At 32.5% G+C, this 22,806-nt stretch overlaps 1 protein-coding gene across 1 annotated transcript in view; it reads left to right on the forward strand.

Annotated features, from left to right (window-relative positions):
* The window catches only part of Eys (EGF-like photoreceptor maintenance factor), a 1,574,159-nt gene that overhangs the window by 772,052 nt on the left and 779,301 nt on the right, over positions 1-22,806 (forward strand). The window contains 2 exon segments of the mRNA XM_077801488.1: positions 8,985-9,180; positions 10,470-12,245. Of these exon segments, the coding sequence (XP_077657614.1) occupies positions 8,985-9,180; positions 10,470-12,245 (1,972 nt within the window).

Raw genomic sequence — 22,806 nt, forward strand, 5'->3', positions numbered from 1 at the left:
TACATTTATCATGAAGGGAATATTAATCCAATCCACTATCCAAGAGATAAGTCCAAAAAATGGGGAAAAATAAATATCTTTATTAGACTTATACTAAAATATATTATTTATGTGCACGTGTTCCTGAATATTTTGTATGGATAACTCATTTTCATATGCACAGTTATTATATGATTGTATCTTTTATTAGCAGTTTAAATTTGATTCTTGATTTATGGGCCCACTGAGCTCTATCTACAAGCTTATTCTGTAGGTATGCTGTAAATTTCTATGGAAACCAAGAACAGTAGGATCTGTCTGAAGACTTCAGTTCAACATTTCTCACACACTGAGCTAGACACTGAAGAACTGGTTTTGCTATTAAAAAGCTATAGACTACTGGGAGTGTAAAATGTATGAAGCAACAATCACAATATGCTAGATAATGACAGTGGTTAAGATCTTCACAGTATTCTATGAAACCACAGCGGTGATACCATAAAAACCAGACACCATTGAAGATTTCCAGGGATTTGCTGGACTGAATAGAAAAAACTGAGTACCAAGACTACTGAGGTTTTATAAGAAATAAATGGCACTAATGGAATTTTAGAAAGGAGGAAAACATATTCAAAGTGGGAATTAACATAGCATTTGTGAAAACGTGGTAAAAGTAATGAAAAATAGCCAGTAGGTTTATATATTAGATTAAATAGGTTTGCTTTTTCCTTTGAAGTATGGTAAACTACTGATGATTTTTTAAGATGGGGAATGACCTGGTCAGTCTTTCATTTTGAAAGACAACTCTGGCACATACTCTATACTTAGCAAATATGCTTTTGAGGCCTTGAGTATAAAACAATGTCTCAACCTCTCACCTCAACAACTTTCTGCAATAATATCTGTTGCCTGAGCATCTGTCTCTAGCATTAACCTTGACTTCTCCCTGAGCTGTGCTTTCCATCCCCTTTCTTATTGCATCTTCCTCTGGCCAGACTAGGAAAAAAATAGCCCAATTCAGTACAAACCTTAAGATATTTATCTCTGCATTCATTAGTTTTCTGGAACTTTTTCTTGCAAATTAAAACTGTTTAGCAAAGCAATGCTTCTGTGCTTTCAGAAGCATCCCAACTGATATAAATACCTTGGAGATCTAATAGCCAAATCCAATGAGAAAAAAAAAAATTATACTCCAAGACAAAAGTAACCTCAAAAATTATATTTTTCTGGAGTAATTTTCATATTTCCAAGTTTTAAGTTTTATTTGCTTTACTAATAAAAATAATTTGTTTATTTTTAATATATCTTGATTTTTCTCTGCTTCTCTGGTTATCAATTATTGCTATTATTGGTGCTGCTTTTATTTGTTATTTTTGTTATTGTTGGTTTCATAACTTAGTTTGCTGACTCTGTAAAAATATTAAGCCAATAAAATTTTGGACAAACTTTTTTTTTTTTTGTACTAGGGATTGAATTCAGAGTGCTCAACCACAGAGTCACATCCCCAACCCCTTTTTGTATTTTATTTAGAGACAGGGTCTCACTGAGTTACTTAGGGCCTACCAAAGTTGTTGAGGCTGGCTTTGAATCATGATCCTTCTTTTTTTGTTCTAGAAAAAAAAAAGAGAAAAAAGAAAGTAGAGGCCTCACTATCACCTATCAAATAATGTGAAGAATGGAATGTCTCACATTTATAATGGCTTCACCTTTAAACCTTAAAATAAGTCATGCTGGCACACACCTGTAATCTCAGTAACTTGAGAGTTCTGAGGTAGGAGGATTGCAAGTTTAAGATCAGTCTTGGTAATTTAGTGAAATCCTCAGAAACTTAGCAAGACCCTGCCTCAAAATTTAAAAATTTAAAAAAGGGCTGATGATGTAACTTTAGTGTTAAAACACCGGTGGGTTCAATACCCTATACCCCTGCCCCCAAAAAACATGAAGCTAATTTACTCCCACTTTGAGAAAAATTTCACAAATTTATATTGTTCTTCCAACTGTTTATAAGTTCTTGGAATTATGGACCTATAGTCCATAAGGGATATTTAAAACATTTATGAAAGAATACTGTGGACAGACTAGGATTTAAATAGAAGAATATGCTACTGTTCCAGGTGAGACTTAAAGGAGCTGTTTCAAATATTCCAAAGGAATGAGGTAGAGATAGAGATAGAGATAGAGATGAGAGAGAGAGAGAGAGAGAGAGAGAGAGAGAGAGAGAGAGAGAGAGAGAGAGAGAGAGAGAGACACACTCTGGAGGAGAAGGAGAAGCAGCAGCAGCGGAAGCATTTGTTCGAGGTATTTGTAGCCAGCAGCCACATCTTCTGCCAGAAGAGGAAAAAAGATAAAATACTAATTGGGGAAGTCAGAATTTCAGTTTTAAGGATGCTTGGTTTCTCCCTTCCTTCTACCATCACTGGGACACTAGTGCCTCACACTGGTAGAAACCCAGTTAATAAGGAAACCCAGGACTTGCTGCCTTCATGGGTCAGGTCTTCTCCAACATCATTCAAGGCAGAGCAGGGTGATAGTGAAAAATGGTCTGAGGGTACAAAGGCCAATGGCTTACTTCAACAAAAATCTTATCACCATAACTTGATGATAAGATTCCTCACCACTGTTTTGCTTAATTAGTATTGTCCCTGGGACTGGAAAGAACTCAACTTCTTGGTGCTTAGTATGGTGAGGTTGAGGAGACAATGCATATCTATTTATGCATAATATATGTCTACAAATTCAGCATCTTAAAACAATACACATTTATTAGCTCATAATTCTATAGATAAGATATTAGGTACGGCATGGTTGGTGTCTATGGTTGGTATCCTAAGACAGAAATCAGTGTGTCAACTCAACTTGATTCTCATTTGGAGATTCTGGGTGTGTGTATGTGGTGGGGATCTTCCCCCATCTTTCCCTCCAGTTCTATTTCTGTTTTCTGCAAAATTTATTTATTTTTTATACTGGGAATAGAACCCAGGGGTGCTTTACCACTGAACTACATATCCAGTTATTTTTTTTTTATTTTTTAGTTTGATGTATGGTCTTGCTAAATTGCTGTGGATTTCCCTAAGTTGCTGAGGCTGGCCTTGAACTTGAAATCCTCCTGCCTCAGCCTCCAGAGCTATTGGCATCATGGGAATGTACCACCTCACCCAGCCAGAATTCAGTTATTTGAGGCTGATTCTAGGTCTGAGTTCCACTGTTCCCTTGCTGGCTGGCTGTTGGAGGCACTCTCCACTCCTAAATGCCAACAAAATTCCTTGCATCTTTCCTTCCCTCTCTTTAGACAAAAAGCAAGGAAATTCTTCTTGTGCTTCAACTCTTTGGTTTCTTCTTCTGTGACTAGCAAGAAAAACTTTATTTTAGATAGATTAGCCCCATGCTGATAATCATCTTTTTTTAAAGCCAACTGTATTAGACAGAATATCATAACCTAGTCATAGAATAAAAATCCATACTATTTTTTAAATTGTGTGTTATGCAGGACTTGATTTTGGGAGTAGGCAGGAAATTTTAAGAATTCTTGAAGTTCTACCTATCCCAGACAGGATGGGAATAAAATTTAAGTTTATAATTTTTCCATCTTTTCCTAATAACAAGTTTTGAGATAAGTAAGCTAACTAGATGGAAATTATTGGTGTTGATCTAATAACTGGATAGTGATTTATAACTTATGAATTGAAAATTTTATGCAGTAAGTTTATACAATATTTATAAACTAAAAATGATGTGAATGATGTAAAACTTGCCTAAAAGTAGAGATTATTTGAAAAGAACTTTACAGAATCTTTCCTAACAAAATATGATTTTTCCAATAAGCATAGATTGAAAGTTTCACTGTGGTGCACTCCTGGGAAGAGTTTGTTGCTGCCTGAACTGTAATTGGTGGGGAAACTAAGCCTATACTTAGAAACTGATTTTCTGAGTTACTTTATATTGGTCCCTATGCTTGAATTTTCCTTTATAATTCTGCAGCAAAAACTATGCCATGAACTTAGCATACCAATCATTGAAAATGTTTCTTTTAATTTTCAAAAGCATTTTTATTTTAAGAAAAATAAAATATTTCAAAGAGCAAGGTGGTAGATCAGTGTTATATGATACAAAGTAGTATGAATAAGCAAACTAGCATCATGGGTGTGTGACCTGAGAGTGGACCAAAACCTTGTCCTTAAGATTCCTGTGTCCCTTTGCATGTATGAGCACACTCATTCACACTCACACAAATATACTCTTAGTCTGCTCTTCTCTTGTCATTGAGCTGAAATACGTAATCATTTTTCAATGAGGGGCTCCATTGTTGCGTTCCTCGAAACTAAAACACTCAGGGTCACTCCAGAAGAATTGGGCTGCATGAAATAATCACCAAAGAGACAGAGGTACCTTTTCTTTGGGGTCCTGTGACAGCTGGCTCCTCTGACCTTAAGGGTCCGCAGAAAGAGAGAGAATAAGCACATGCTGAACCCGTTTATTGAAGAGAAGATATTCAAATGAGGCAAGCGGTCAGGTTCCTGGGGGCTGAGTCCAGCTTCGCCAAGTCTACTGTCAGCAGATTGGCCATACCCAAAGGCAGAGCAAGAGAAAGGGACACACAAAGGGCATTTTCATGGAACATTCTGTCCCAAACAGGGCAAAGGAGCAATATCACAAAGGAACAGGTGAGCGTAGCTCAATCCACAGGGAGACATGCCTATGTCTGAAGATGTGTCCTCAACCTTCTGGGACCAGGGCAATGTCCAGGTCACTACAACACGTAGTGACATTCAGAGCCTCTCTGCCTCTGGATGGAGAACACTAATCATTCAGACTGGCTGCCCACACTCCATGTTTTCACTCTGTACTGGCCCACACAAATTAGGTAGGCACTTCTATGTATATGCAATACTGCATATTTTGATACTGTTGTAAATTTCAAGCTGCCAATTAGTTTGAAAACGTTACAAATTTATCCTTTTGGTTCTTAGAAAAATAGGTTAAACCACAGTATTATAGATATTAAATGAAATACAAACACTGGGATGTTTATTCATTGTTTACATTTTAATAGAAAATAAGAATGAGATATACAGTTACATCTTTAAATGATATGTCAACAGAATGTAAAATAATACTTCACTAGAATATGAATCCATTGAGATAATAAACACTATTTTACCTGGTTGTTGATGATTAAATCTATTGTCAGTTATGTGTGTTAAACTGTTAGAGTAGAACTACTAGAGTAGAGTAGTTCCTTATCTTGATTTTTGTTATCTATAATAATCAAGTGTAGAATAGAACTGTTCATAAAAACTTGGAGATGATCCAGGAGATCAAAATAAAGTTTAGTGGCTATGAGTATGGGCCATAAGTTTCACTGCTTGGTTTGAATCTTGGCTTTGATTTTCTATCTCGATGATCAAAGAATTAGCAAAAAGACTATAAGATAGTGCAGGTTTCCTTTAAACCATACTTCTTACTTCACTGAAATGATTTAAGGATTATTCTGCCTTAGGAGAGACTCATATTTTTAACTTGCTACTGGGAGCTAATAAGCTTCTCAAATTTAATGAATTTATTAAGAAATCCTGATATACCCCCAATCTATAACTGGCCTTTACTGATATTTCAATTAGTAAACAGCTTTATTAGTCATTCCATGCATTGAAACAAAAATTTAGTAATCATTCATTAAAGTTTTATTCTGACCTCATGTTTCTTGTCCTTCAGCAGTATTATGGTCTCTGACTTCCAAATACATCCTGAATGAAACCTTTCCTCACACTATGCACTGCTTCGGCTCCCAGCCAGAGTTTATTCAACCAATTTCTAGATCATTGTAAGCAGCATCTCATCAATATACCAGCTTCCTTTCTTCCCACCACACCAATCTCCCTTGACAGTATATGTTTCTGCAAATATTTTCACTATGTAAATCACACTACATCACTTTTTTTTGTCCTATGTATTCCAATGGCTTCCTGTCTCTTAGAATTAACTCCAATTTAAACAACTGATAAGTAAACAAAGCAGCAGCCTGAATTATCTGGTCCCTGGCCATATCTAAGACTTCACTTCCTCCTTTGCCTCTTTAGTTGCCCATTTTGCTGTTGTTTAAACTAATTCAAATTTTGATTCCTTTTCTATAATCAAGCTATAAAATAAAAAAATTACCTATCCAGTTGGCCAGTTCCATCTATAAGTTGATGAGCACTTATAACCATCATTATAGCTTGCACTTCATCACTTAGTACTAAATGAAGACATGCAAAGCTACCCAAGGTTAACGAGAAAGCAGGTGATCAGAATTTCATAAAGCACTGATTCAAGATATTTTCTGCATGTTTTCTTCAAATATAGATTCAGAAAGACAATTTTTAAGTTATGACATTTTATATAAATGCCTAACATTATCTTGAAACCTATTTAGTTCTCAATAAATATCAGCACCTCATTATTGTATTTTAATCAGGCACTAAATACCTGTTTGCAAGGTGCATTTATGAAGGAATGAATTACATTGACAAAATTAGTGAACTATAGTAACCATGAAGCTAAGAAATACAAGTATCAAATTAAAGGTTTATGAGTTAAAGCTAAATGCTTAGAATTCTTATATGCTTCATGTGCAATCAAGTGATTATGCAGGAAGAAATGTGCAATCATTTTGAGGAGTTTTGTCTCAGTTTATCTTTATTATACATAACAGAGAATGTGATCAGAAAGGTCAAATGGTTTATTAGGGCTATGATAACTGCTGTCACAACAACGTTCAAAACTTCAGTAGATCAATACAATAGAAATTTATTCTTCATTCACATGAACTCCGAATGAATATCTCTGATTTCAGCTCCTCTCTTTCAGTGAGATATTTTAGGCACCAAGGCTACTTTTTGTCACTCGGCCATCTTTAATACATGAATTCACGTGTTACAACATAAGGGAAGAGGCTGGAAGATCACACACCACAGACTTTTATGAATCTATCAGAAAGTGGCAGACTTCATGATCATGTATTAAAACTCATAATTATACAAACACACAAGAACAATTAATGCATACAATCCAAAGGGAAAAAGAAATAGGTATAATGAGTGTGTAACAGAGATTTAATAAGGAAGAATAGAGAAATGTCTCTAGGATGAATTGCATTTGCAGGCTTTGAGGTGTATATATCATACATAAATGTATTAATACCAAATATTTGTATCCCAAATTTGTAATGATATTGAATAAATGCACTAACACTCATATACATGCATAAATATATATATTTATTATACATACACTTATATATATATGTATCTACATTTATAGATACATGCATATATACATCCATAGAGAGAAAAGATGTCAAACAATTAAAATCTACTTAAAAGATTATTAAATAAATCAATATATATATATATATATTTATATATGTTTGATGAGATGCTTATTGCTAATACTTGGGGAATAGGGAATAGAATGAGATATTTGGAATCAAGCCTGAAATTCAGTAAATAAAATCAATTTTGAGAGCAAACCTTATAAAAAGCACATGATGGATAAGAGACTCAGCCCACCAATGTGTGCATATAATAGAGGAAGGAGAAAGTATGGTTTCCTGTCTGCTGGACTCAAATGTCCTTCCACTGAGCATTTGAATCACCTAATTCTACATGTTCTGGTCTAATACATGTCAAAAACACATGAGATTCTTAGGTAACTTGTTGATTATCACCTATTCCTCATGGTAGTTAATAATGGCTTCTGATTAGGATTAAGAAAAAAGATCTGACCAGGACCACACAAGCATTTATGAGCCATGCACTAGCCACATCTTCACTGTAAACGAGTACAGATGCATTCTGACATTCTGGTCTCTACCCTGACCTCATGTGTATTTTAATTAATCTATGAAGTCTTTCCATGCTATAGCTTAGCCTTGAGGAAAGCATAAATCTTTTGGTCATTAAGTATAAAATCATATTCCTTTTTTTGTGTTGTTGTTCTTATATTTCTTCCAGATTCACTCTTGACTATTTTTTACATGTTAGACTTTTTAATGCAATTTTCTAACATCATGAATCCTTTGACCTTGATAGAAACTTTTAGTTATAAGCTGAAAGTGAATACAAAATATAAACCACAAAGCAAAAAAGAATATATGTCTAAATCAAGACCTAAGATTTGTGAAAAGTAAATACAACCTTTGACAAATGTTAAAGCAGTAAATTGGGTAAATCTATTGGCTATATCTTCATTATTGGGAAATAAACATATAATTGTATTTGTAAATCATTTCAAAATTTGTGTTTAATTAAAGATCAAAATGCTTCAAATAATATAACTGTTTTTCTATTTTTTAATATAACTTTGTTTTAACTCTACTTTTATAGAGAATCTCCTTGATCCATTTGCATTTATTTATGCATGCATAAAATATCTCTTTGTAATATGCTTCAATCAATTGCTTTGTATGGAAATTATTTTATAAGGATAGGACAGAAATAGGCTATTCATGTCAAACAATTTACAAAATATACAAGCCAATTTCTTCTATAAGTCAGTACAAAGTAAAATTAGTTGAACAACACAAAAAAATGTTTTCAATTATCTTTTATAAATATGATATTCTTATTGGCTGTCAACTAAATATGACTTTTGGGAGAAAAGGGTTTATAATTTATCATATTGCTTTTATATCCATACTGAAGACCAAAGTACAAATTTTTCAGGGGAAAAAAATATCCCCAAAGCAAATATAAGGGAGTATCATGAATTGAAATTAAAGGAACTAAGAACAAATTTAGACATCTAATTGAGTATATCTCAAATTTGAAAGATTTAACTAATTTTGAAATATGGATAAATTTTACTATGAAGATTTCATTTTTTAAGTAAAATAAGGTGAATGATTTACACTATTTAATGTAAGTATAAAAATGCAAAATGGACCTGAAAATAAACTTTAAAAAAAATCTCCTCATAGGAACAAAGAAACTTTGAGCTTAATTTAATTATGGTGATTCCTTTTGCAGAGTTGCTCCACTGCGCTTCCTTGTGGTGATGAAATAAGCAGCATCACCAGTTCACCTCTCATCTCTCCAAGCATCTCTCCAACCATTTTTACACAAATATATACAGTGCCTCCTTCTGAGATCTTGTTCAGTATCTTACCATCTACAAGGGCTACAAAAATATGGACCATAATGAATACTTATCCAGGCAATGAAGGTAAGTAGAAGTGATTAAAATATGAAGTTGAGTTTGAAAAAATTTATATTGAAAACCTGTTTTCTAAGTTTTTATTTCTAAATTATTCAATTTTTTCCAAGATATAGATTTTTTAAGGGTGCAAAATTTAGAATTCTTGTTAGTTACACATCCTGTTTTAAGTTTTGAAAATATTGATATCCTTTACTAATAAGTGCTTTTTGGGGAAGGGGGGTAACTGGAAAAAAATGTCAACAATCTTTATTCTGATGTGTAAATTTTGGTGAATAACTTGCACTCCAATTCTAGCATATTTGTTTTAACTATCAGTGAATCTTTTTGAAAAGGGCCTTGTACTACTTATCTCATTATGTCTTCATTTAATGTCCTCTGAATTGTTATATGTAGATTTTATATTCAATAATTTATTTGAAAACTCTCAGAAACAAAGAAGTGATTATTTTTCTATTTTGAAGAATGTTAACAACTTGAGTCTCCTGATATGTGCTATGACTTAACAGTAAGTCAAATGATGTCATTTTATAAAAAGTAGAATGTATGTTCAATTCCAAATTCATTCTTCATATAGAAAGTGTTACTCAGAATGATTAGTAAGAATTACAGTCCTTAATAAGATATTTTTTGTCTATGAAAAAGTGTCTTTTAATACTGTTGTACATTCTAAGAAGAAACTATCATTTTCTATTTTTGTTTATATAATGTATGTTCTTTTTAAAAATTTTTTTTAGTTGTAGTTGGACACAATACCTGTGTTTTATTTATTTTTTGTGGTGCTGAGGATTGAACTCAGTGCCTTGTATGTGCTAGGCGAGCGCTCTACCTCTGAGCCACAACCCCAGCTCCTGATTTATGTTCTTTTAAAGAATTAAGTAAAAATAGAGTGTTATCAAATGTAAAAAATATTTTACTATTTAGAAAGTAAAACAAAATTTTGAATATTTCTAACAAAATAGTTCAAATATTTATCAGTTCTATCAATGATAAATAATTTTAGTTTTATAATTTAAAGGAGTCATTTGATTGAGAATGGCAATTTCATGTAACACCATTACTCTATTTAGGCCTTCCCATTGAATGTGAATAATAACAGACTTTGCATTTATGCAGTTTGTGAAGTCACTAAACTTCTTCATACACTTTTATTAGAAATGTGATTTACAGAGCCAAATCTGTCTGCATATAATAGGTGTGAGGTGGCAGTGCAATTTGCTAAAGATTCAGCCTGGGGCCAAAGTTATTCATTTTTAACTCACTTTTCTGATTTCTTTTTTGCCTTTTCCTTTCTAAAGCTCTGAAACACAGAGATATTTTCAAGCATGATGTTCCTGCAACCACTGGTTTGGCAGCATTAAGTATTGGCATAGCTTTTGAAAGCTACTTACTCAAAGAACTGATTTCCACTAGAGAGCTTTCAGCAAAACAGAGTCTTCTTTCTTCCACAGATGTTTCCTCTTCTCAGTTTCTGAATTTTGGTATTCATGATCCAGCACAAATTGTCCAGGGCAAAACATCTGCATCACATATGCCTATCCAAACTTCAGCAGCTACACAAGCATTCTTTTTTTCTCATCAGGGATCAAGGACCCCATTTATCATCTCTTCCTTAATGACAGATTTTATTTTTCCCACATCATCTTCATTATTTGAGGACTATCACACTGTTGCCTTTTCTGCTGCCACAATGAGTTCAGTAATTAGCAGCATTCCAGGAGCTGATATTAAGTTAAACAGGCACTCATTACTCTCCCATGGATTCCTGCTCACAACTGCTTCCACAAGTGTACCTCCAAGTGTCACTAGGAGGGCTCAAGAGGATATTGAAGAATATTCAGCTGTTTCCTTAATTTCAAGAAGAAAGCACTGGAGATTGCTGGGCCCCTCAATGTCTCCCATTTTTCCTGCTAAGATAATTATATCCAAACAGGTAGCCATCTTAAACTCATCAACTCTCTACCAATTTAGTACTCAAACTCCCATTCCCAGTGAATATCGGGTTATTACTGAAGAATCTAGCAACCAGAGACTCACAAACATCAAATCACAGGCTGCTGATTCTTTAAGTGAATTAAGCCAAACATGTGCAACATGTTCTATGACTGAAATAAAATCCTCTCATGAATTCTCAGATCAGGTTTTGCATAGTAAACAGTCCCAGTTTTATGAGACATTCTGGATGAACTCAGCGATATTAGCCAGCTGGTATGCACTAATGGGAACTCAAACTATCACTTCTGGGCATTCGTTTTCTCCTCATACTGAAATAATACCATCAGTGGCATTCACAGAACTGTCATCTTTGTTTCCATCTAAAAAGAGTGCAAAAAGAACAATTTTATTTTCATCCTTGGAAGAATCCATTACCCTATCAAGTAATTTAGATGTTAATTTATGTTCAAATGAGACTTGTGTATCCATTGTATCTTCCCAAACTATGTATTCAGACTTGATGTATTCTGATTTGACTTCAAAACTGACTACTGATGATCTGTCAGTATCAGAAGACATTCTTAAACTATCAAGATTAGGAAAATACAGTGTAACTATGAGTCCCACCGAAGCACTAAATCAAGACAATTTACTGGACATGAAAGAGGGTAAAGTGTCTTATCAACTGTTCAAACTTCACACAAGTGTTACCTCTCTAGATTTTGAATTAAACTTACAACAATATTCAGATGTAACTTTCAAGATGTATTCAGAAATCACACATTCAAATGACCTCAAAAACAATCAACCACTATATTCAGACTCACTATCTTACTTTGCAGAAGTAAGTCCTAGTGTTGGGTTTTATACGGTGACAGCAACTCAACCTCTTCCAATACAGACCTCTTTACCCATGTCTCTAATTAGACCAGATTGGCCATATTATGTGGATTACCTGACCTTAACACCTGATTTAAAGGAAAAGATCATGACTTCTTCAGAATGGTCAAAATGGGAACTTCATCCTAGTGTGCATGACCAAGAATCTCCTGCTGCAGGTCAGATTCTTTCCACCACTAGATCACTTACTTCACCATCACTGGAGTCCTTCCCAGCGACTCAACAACTAATGATTTCTGGTGAGTTTCTCAGTTTCTGTTCAGTAAACTTAAAAATTAGTTTCTTTTCTAAAGAAAAGAAAGCATGTCATGGTCACCAGGTGCTCTAAACAGCTTCATTGTGATCAGGGCAGCAGCCAGTTCAATGGAGATGGCACCTGCTGCTGTACCCAACACAGATGGTTATTCTTTATGCACTGCCACAAAGGCTACCAGATCAATACAGGAGTTTGTGGGAGATGGCTAGACTGCTGGCAAGCAATCAGAAAGTGAACTAGTTCAATTCATTACAACACAGCTTTCAAAGTTTTGGAATAACTTTTATTATTCTCATTTCTTGAAATAGCTTCTTTGTCGACGGAACACAATATAACATACTTTTCTAACATTATCCTTCGGACTGGTTATTTTTAATGAGGAAAAAAACAAGGGAACTTCATTGAGTGACCATATTAAATTTTAAACTTTTTAGTCTTTCATTGTATATTAGTCTGTACATATGTTAAATTAATACCCTTTATTAAACAAGAACGTTATACAAAAATTGAAGGAGATAATATCTCCTGTGAATTTGAATTCAGAATTTTTTGAATAATTAACAAGTCAATTTTCTTAGGTAAATTTCTCATTTTCAAACACTTTTTAAATCACTAATGTCCTCTCCCTTTGTAATTACTGACAAATTCGTAAAGGTTGCTGAAGAAAAAAAATTAAAAAACTGTAATTATTAGAAAAAGGGAATTAATAATTTAAAGACATTCTATCTTTTGGAATTTTAAATGTTAAATTTTGGCAGCAAAGTTAAAAAAATAAGAATAATAAGTAAGAAATTTATACTTTCTTTTTTTATTTACAGCGGAATGCATTACAACTCTTATTACATATACAGAGCTCAATTTTTCATATCTCTGGTTGTACACATAGTATACTCACACCAATTCGTGTCCTCATACATGTACTTTGGATAATACTGATCATCACATATATATATATATATGTGTGGCAGTGGTAGTACATTTCTGCTTTAGAAGAAACAATGGTACTTAAAACACTTTAGGTGTGTAATTTATGGCTAGCAACTTAGTAATGTGAAAGATCAAATCATTGATGGGTTCAATATCAGGATATTTTTATAAAGCTTTAAAAAATAATTTCATAACTTTAATTACAAATTAAAGTGAGGTATTCTCCCTGTTATAAGACAATAGCTTGTGGCTTAACTATTTTGGCTCACCTAGAATACCTAACATGTTGCTTATCACAGGTGAGATTCTTAGTAAATGCAGCTGAGTTAAAATTTCTCCTCTCAAACAATTCACCCCATAGTTACCCATAGGGAATAATCACAACACAAATTCACTACAAAGAAATAAAACCCTAAGTTTTCCCTATGAACATAACCTTGCCACTTTTCATCACTTCCCTCTAATTGTGAAGATTGATAGTTTTGACCTCATTCAAATCTCCTGGTCTTCTTCCAGGTTTATTCCTTCATAATCAATTTAGACACAATAATGAATACATTACAAGTAGTTTTCTGGCCTTCTCCAATGTGTTCATCCACTGGTTTGTAAGGGTCACATCAAGGAATTGATAAACCATTCCAATTGGATTTTGGGGAAAAGATTAACAGAGGGATTATTTACAAATATATAGATAGAATAAAAAAAACTGGGAGGGATAGTATGGATCTGAAGTATTAACAATGGCAGATCACCATTATCAACACTGAGCCTGAAGGGACAGAGAAAAGAGCAGGACCTAGAACCTGAAAAAAAAAAAAAAACATAAAATATGGGACACAGTCAGTTAAAGGTGAATTAAATAGAAAGGAGACAGAGATACATAAACAACCTTACTCTCCTTTTTCATTTAGTTTGTTCATAGTGTTTCATATCAGCCAAATCCATTCAGTTGCTGGAGGGTAAGTTCAGCTATTTAAGTTGATCTCCATTGTTTAGAGGATAGCATGGACAAAGGCAGAAAGAGGATCTAGAGGAACAAATGTTAATACCCTGAGCCAATATTTGTTAATTCCCAGTCTATTTTCTCAGCACTCGTGAAAATGGATTATTCTACTAAATTTTATATGTTTTTCCTCAACTGGGCCCTTAATTCTTCTTGGCAATCCTTAATTAATTTTAAGCAAACTTTATAAAATATTCCTCACAGTGAGTATTTCAGTTTTTTCCTAATCTATACTAACATAAATACCATAACTATCTTACTTGTTTAGCAAATAAATTATTCCTAGCTTCTTAGCTGACAAATATCATGCAGTCTTATTTCCAGACTCAACCATAAATTTAACTAGCAACAAAAGAAAGGGAAATAGTAAGGCTTGGTTATACAATAGTACCCGAGCCATGTGCTTAGAAGGCCATCTATCCTTTATCCATAGAATCACATTAACACTTGGATATAATTAACACTTGGATATAATTCATTTGATAATACATATATGGATCAAATATGGATCAATTTCTAGGATATTTATTATTTTCTATTAATATATGTCTTTATTTTACCCAGTATCAAACTATCTTGATTACTGTTATTTTCTTCTATAAAAGTTATTTTTAAAAACTTAGGTGCAGATGTTCTTGTAGTACTGTTACTACAAGAACATCTGCACCTAAGTTTTTAAAAATCATAGGTGATCTTTTGTATAGATTCCTCATCAGTTATACAAATATCAGGTAAAACTGGACATTGTCACTACTACTTCTGGTGGGACAGCTAAATCTCCTTCAAAATCTCTGAATATCTCTAAATATGGGTTGGCAAACTAAAGGCCTTTGGACCAAATCTTGCCAAGGGCCTGTTTCTATAAATAAAGATGAACTAACACAACCATGCCCATTTGCTTATGTATTATGTAAAGCTGCTTTTCTACTTAATGGCAGAAGTGAGTAGGTATGAAGACCATGTAGCCTGAGAAGCCTAAAATATTTATTATCTGGCAATTTACAGAAAGTATTTGCCAAACTCTATTCTAAACATCTTCATAGGATTAATAGTTAATCAAAGTAATGGCTAGGAAAAAAAAACTACCTAAGTATGTGTATTTTCCTTTATATGTATTCCTGGATTATCCTTAATTGATAATTTTTCTAACCAAATCAGTGTATAGGGATAATTCTATAGCATTCCTTTTCATAATCTCTTTTTTGCAATTTACTTTATACATAAATAAAATGAGAAATATTTCTAAAATATTATGGTATTGGTGCTGAAGCAGACTGGTACCCCCACGCAAAAGAACCCATCACCATAATTAAGCTTTTCTTCTTATCAAAACGATTTTTACAAAGTATATCATCAGTATTTCATCATTCTGCAGAGAGCTCAATGAGGTTTGACACTTCCTTTTTCTTGTAAATGCCAGGTTTGCAGACAAAATGTGTGAAACCTTTGTGGAGTCTAAGAATATGGGACAAAGAATAATGGTCATGTTCCCACTGTCATATAACCACCCCACTCGGTATAAATCTAAAAGAATGTCCAGACTCAGGGTCCAGAGATTGTTAAGCATAAGTAAGCCCTTCTGAATGGCTGCAGCTTAAATAAGCCTGCTTCCTGAAAATTCCTCAGGTATCCAGCCTCACGTGTTCTACATCAGTTCTGTACTTTATTTTCAGTATATATAAGTGTCTAGAAATATTTTGTTTTAATGTTAATTTCATAGTTAACCCTAAGTATGGTAATACATTCTTGATGAAAAAAAAATTGAGGCCATGTAGAGAGGCACATGCCTATAATTACAGCGACATGGGAGGCTGAGGCAGGAGAATCACAAGTTTGAGGTCAGCCTCAGCAACTTAGAAAATCCCTCAGTAACTTAGTGAGGCCCTGTCTCAAAATAAAAGAAAATAAATAGAGCTGGGAATATAGCTCAGTGGATAGCTTCCCTGGATTCAATCCACAGTACAAAAAATAAAACAAAATAAATAAAAGAATTTTTGAGCGTTTAACCCTATAATTCAACTCTATAGATATCTCAAGATATCTCGATATGTGATGGGGATTGTTTCCAAACCCCTGACAATACCAAAATCAATCAATGCTCAAGTTAAATCTGTAATAGCAGAACTAGCCAGTGGTATGGAAGGTCAAGTACATAATTGCCTATCAGAAGTTTGTAATAAAATTGAAGACAGCAAATTTAAAAGTAAACATAAGCTTGAAATATTTTTAAAACTTATGCAATGACTATATTTGTACATTATTTTTTGTAAACATGAACAATATAGAAAGATATTTTACATATGTAAGCAATGTATTTGTTCTTTATCACATATTCATTAAGAAAAGAAAGTGTGTTTGGTCTAACTGGGAAACTTCTCAACAATAGACAATGGTTAGTCACATGTGCTAAATTAAAACTTAGTAAATTCCCTAAAAATATATATATATATTCCCACTGAGCTGTATATTCAATATCAGTTTCTCTTAAAGATATTTCTATTACATTTTCTTGTGTGGTTTCTATAACAGTGAAAAGATCAATTTTTCAAACTTTAAATACATCACTAGTCATATTAGTAAGAAAACATCATTTGTTATTATTTCCACTATGATGACTTAAAAGATGTACAGTAGATTTGAAACTATAAACTAATCTATTAGAGTCACTACAAATCATCAATTTTAAAGTGAAGCTAAAATTTGAAAATTATAGATTCTTATTGAAATATGTATTCCTGATTAACTTTGAAAATATTATAAATTTAATTATTGCCTCATTTTTGTAAACTGTATGAGATGTGATCTTCTCAAGCATAAAATTGAAACCAGCACTGTGTTAAAAAAAAACAAAACTTATGTTAAAAAAAAAAGATTTTTGAATTGTTCATTCTTGTTGTATTATTAATATCTTACTCAAAATAGCATCACAATCTATACTTAATTGTACAGTTGCATGAAAAGATTAATAGTTAAGTCATTAAAACATATAGCTGGAAATGATTTTTTTAAAGTATGGTATCTTTTCTGTGGAAAAAGATGAAATAGGATATAGTACAATGGGCCATAGTGCTAAAATCTTGCAGAGTTTCCATGACACTGCCAAAATATAAAACATGTGCAATTGATGAAGGGAGATAAGTGTATGTTGTTAAAGTGAGAGATGAGTGCTGCAATTTCCTTGCTATATGCTATATTCATATTAGAAAAATGTTTGAAGTAACAATCCCATCATTCTGGGCTCCCTTGCTATAGTGGATCCCCCACTTTGTGTTGGGCTATTCAGGGAGGAAAAAAAAATGTCACTCCAAACAAACTCTTGAGATTAGCAAAGGGAGGCATGTGGAGGTAATTCTGTCAACATGTTTCTTTGAGTTTGTGTACCCTTTGAAATGTATGATTGCTTTCTCTGTAACATAGTGACAGCTCTATTAAATTGATTCTAAGTTGTCTTTCTAAACTGTCTTGTAATGGGGACCAGTCAGTATGAGTTAGTTTAATGAATGACGCAAATGAAATTTAAAAGGAAAGGGGCAGATTCTAGCAGTTCAACATTATTTTCCTGTAGCAACATGACTCTAGTTTTTTTTATCAGAAATTTGGGAGGAAAATAGGAGAGAGCAACAAGAGCTTCCTCATCCAAATATTCTCCATTAGCAATGGAGAACGAATGTGGCACAAAAACAAATATTTTCTATGAGTCCTATTTATTCCATTCTTAGTTGTTTAAGATTTTGAATTTAAAAAACAATTTCATAAAAGTCTAACAAATGACACAATGTTGTTTTTCCCCAAAATAAAAGAAGACAAAATAAGATTTTAAATATTGTAAGTTATCACATAATTTGATACAAATTTTGACAACTTATAGTTTACTAAGAGTGTTTTTCCATTTTTTTTTTTCTGAATGGATGTGTATCACTTCCTAATCTCTTGGACATTTACTAATATTCTTCCAACATGTCAAAGTACAAATAGCTCACAACATGCAATGTCATTCTTTAAATACTTTTTAAGGTTTAACTGATATCTAAAATTTTGTACATATTAATGGGAACCATATGCTGTTTCAAAACACGTTTATATTGTGTATTGTTCAAATCATAGTAAACATATGTATTGCCTCAAAATCCTTTCTTCTAGATTAAAACAATGTAGCCCACTATCATCATCAATATTGACCCTATTGTGCAATAGTGTGCCAGGACTCCTAACTAGTATCTATCTATGGACCTCCTCATGGCCTCTTATAATCACCAATCTCATCCTCAGCTTCTATGAGACCCTTTTGTTTTTTTAGATTACATACATATAAACATGATCATATGATATTTATCTTTCTGTGCCTTGCTGTTCACTTAAGATAATGACCAACAGTTTCATCCATTTTATTATAAACGACAGAATGTCACCATTTTCATGATAGAATCATTCCATTGTGTATATGTGCCTCTTCTTGTTTATCCAGTCATCAGCTGTTAGGCACTTAGGTTTTCATTTCTAGCTATATGTATAGCATGGCAATGAACATAGGAAATCAGATGCCCCTTTGACATTCTTATTTCATTGTCCTTGAGTTTATACATAATGCAATTCGTGGAACATATATTAGTTCTATTTCTTTTATTTTCTGAGGAAATTTCAAACTGCTTTTCACAGTGATTGTAGTACACATATTTTCTTCAACAATCTGCAAGGATTCTCCTTGCAGTCATTCTCAATGCTGAAAAAAGTAATTTCATTAAACACATCAGCAAGTCAAAATACCTTATCTCTACATATTTTTTACATTACATTTATATTTATTTTTTTAAATATTTTTATCAGTTGTTGTTGGACATTTATTTATTTATGTATGTATGTATGTGTGGTGTTGAGAATAGAACCCAGTGCCTCATGCTAGGCAAGTGCACTACCATTGAGCCTCAATCCCAGCCCTACATTTATATTTCTTAATAAGGAGAATTGCATTAAGTGTCTTAGTTCATTTTTACTGCTATGTCATATAACAGGTAATTTACAAAGAATAGAAATTTGTCACTACTGGAGGCCAAGAGTCTAAGATCAACCTGCCAGAGGATCTGTGTCTAAAGACCCAGTCCTTAAAGATGCACCTTCTAGATGTCCTCATGTTTAGGAAGAGTAGGAAGTACAGAACTCATGTAGTCAAGCTTGTTCCTATCTGATTCAGTGTGGCCCTTATGTTCTAATGCCCTCCTGTAAGTCTAATACTCTTGCACTGGGAATTAGGTTCCAAAATGAATTTTTGAGGGGATACAAATATTTAAATCATGGTGTTAAGTAAACCAAAATTCAAACTATGGTTTCTTACAACTATAAAGAAAAAAATGTTTTTAAAAGATAAAATTCTCTGAAGATCACAAAAATACCAAAATGGAGATACGATTTCTTATTTTGCACCCCCTTAATATATAGAACATTTAATTAATGTGAACATATTGTAAAAAAAAAAGTTCAAATAGAACAATACTTAGAACTATCTATCTATCTATCTATCTATTTATCTATTTATTTATTTATTGGTGCTGGAGATCAAACCCAGAGCCTCTCGTATGCTATGTGATTGCCTTAACATCACAGCAGAATTCACACCACAGCCCAATCAATTCATTTCTTTTTTTGGGGAGAGGGAGGAGGCTACCAAGTATTGAACTCAGGAGCACTCTACCACTGAGCCACATCCCCAGGTCTATTTTGTATCTTTTTTAGAAACAGAGTCTCACTGAGTTTCTTAGCACCTTGCCATTGCCAAGGCTGGCATTGAATTTGTGATCCTCCTGCGTCAGCCTCTGAGCCCCTGGATTACAGTTGTGCACCACAGGGCCTGGCACAATCAATTTATTTTAAAGTGCAAGAATATAAACAAGGAAATGTTGAATAGGAAGGGAAATGTGAGAAGCTATGTGTTTATATAATATACCAATATAAATTGTAATTATTCTATTGTTATGTAAATCCAGATTTAAATATATAAATAGGTGGTCTGTATATGCATATTATATACAAAATTACCAAAAGAAAGATATTTTGAATTCATAGAAAAAGATTTTGATATGAACTAAATCATGTTGATGAACTATTATATTGAAAATGTTTCCTCTGCACATTACACCAGAATAAATTCTATCAAAATTAGCCAGAAAAAATTGTAGAATAAACATTAAAATATCTTCAAGAAAAAAAAAGTTTTCTGATCTCTAAATAAAAATGTTTAAGCCTAAAAACAAGTGAAATATCAGAAATGAAATGTTGATGACATGTACATTTTGTGGCAGAAAAATTGAAATGATTACCTTTCTAAGTAAAATAATGATTATGAATGTAGCTATATATATATATATATATATATTTCTTCCTGTAGCTAAAGAGCTAAGTGTATATATATATATATATATATATATATATATATATATATACACAGATATATATTTTGCTTCCTAAGGTATAAATATGATTACTAAGTACTCTTTCAATTCAAAGAAAAAATGACATATTGAACAATAAAACTATTTACAAATGAATTATAAACAGTAAAAGTTCATTAACAATCATAAAAATCAATTCAAAATATCACATTTAAGATTAAATAGATTTAATTCATCACTTGCAATTTTTTTCTTATTATAATACTATGAGTTAGTAAAGATATGGGAAGGCACTTCATTCTGTGGAAAAGTTAACTGGCACATCTTTCTGAAGGACTGTGCAATAACAGGGATTTCAAGTTTTAAAATATCATGATTTTTATCCTAGAAAATTATTATTGATATTCCCCAAAATGTAATGTTGTTAAAAGAGTAATTACTTAGAAAAAGCTCCATTCTAAAATGATGACTGTATTAAATAAGTATTGATGTATAAAATTGCTTCCTTTATACCAATCAATAAAAATGGTAAACCATGTATGCAACATATTTGTGAGTACATGCACACTACATATATCTATATCTTAGATTCTTCAAAACATTTTCATTGTCTTTAATATTTATTTTCTAAAAGTGATGTTGTTTATATACATTTTATAATCTGAAAACATTGTTTTTGAATATAAGGTTATAATGATCAAGAAAATTTCAGAAAGTGTTTGCCTATTTTATTCACATTAGATGAAAATAATGATGCTTTTACAAGAATATTGAGAAATATAGTTATGTAGAAAATCATGCCAAATCATTGCATCATGATAGTCAAATTTTAAAATTATATATATATATATATATATATATATATATATATATATATATATTGCATGAAGTACATGTATACATATCTATGTTCAAATATGAGATCACTAGTTTTAAAAAAAATGAATCATTAGGTTTATGTTGAAATCATTATTGTATTTATGCAGCTTTCTTATAATAAAAATATGAGAAAATGGGATGGAATTAATTGCATTGTTTTGTTCAGTAAGTAGATTCTCACTGGTTGTTTTCTGACAGACATCAAACATCTCTGTAATTGTTTCTGCATTTACATGCTTGATTGTTTAATTTGGACCAAAACTGTTCAGATACGAATTATATCTTCTTAAACCAATCACACTTTTTAAAACTCTATTTTGTATTATATGTTTATATCCTAGGGTTTTTAAACTTCTCATTAAAATACTTGCATTTTATAAAGCAACATATATGGAGACAGAGTGTTTCTTCCTGAGAAAACTATTGCATGTCAAAGGAGATGTCCAAACTAAAAAAGAAAAAAAACAAAAAGAGAGAGACACTTCCTATGATAACTGCCCAGCTTGCTTTTCTACAGAAAAAGCAACTCAACTGGGCACCCTCTTATTGTAGGCAAGGTAGTATTTGCATAGATGACAGAGGCTTTTGTGACAGTATTTAATAGTCACTTTTGTTCTAATTTTCTGGGGATACATATAATTAATCCCATTTAGAACTGACACAGTAATAAACACTCTTGATGTTCCTATGGTTGAAATTGTATCTGCTGAAATTTAGCACATATGAGAAATAAAATTAGATCCAAAATTCAGACATTTTCTTTCCTGTATATCTCCCAGCATTTTTCTCAAAAAAAGAAATTTTTCCCGTGCTTTTTCTGTTATGCTAGTTAGTAGTATTCAAGAGCTCTCATTACTTGTATTTCATTCCCACTGGTCATTGAAATGAATAGTATTGTTGACACTATAAACAATACACAGCAGAGTGAATGTGATAGTTTACAAATACAAATCATAATGCAAAACTTTTCATACAGATCACATTAGTTCTTTCAATATACTTTAAAATATATTCAAAATACTTTCATCTTCATTGCCAAATACCCACCTCAGCAGTATGTAACCTTGGAAAAATTAATAGCATAGACCAAGATTGTCAAATTATAGCCTCCAGGCCAAATCGAGTGCAACACCTGTTTTTGTAAAGACAGTTTTACTAAAATACAGCTATGCCTATTCATTTACATTCTGCCTATGGCTGATTTCATACAACAACAAACTTAAATCATTGCAATAGAGGTCATATAGTTTACAAAGCCCAGAAATACTTACTGTCTTGTTCTTTATAGAAAAAGCTTTCCAACATCCGGCATATCTATGTATGTGAGTTCTTATAGTCCTCAGTTTGGTTTC

This window comes from Urocitellus parryii, chromosome 8 (assembly GCF_045843805.1).
Source record: "Urocitellus parryii isolate mUroPar1 chromosome 8, mUroPar1.hap1, whole genome shotgun sequence".
Lineage (NCBI taxonomy): Eukaryota > Metazoa > Chordata > Mammalia > Rodentia > Sciuridae > Urocitellus > Urocitellus parryii.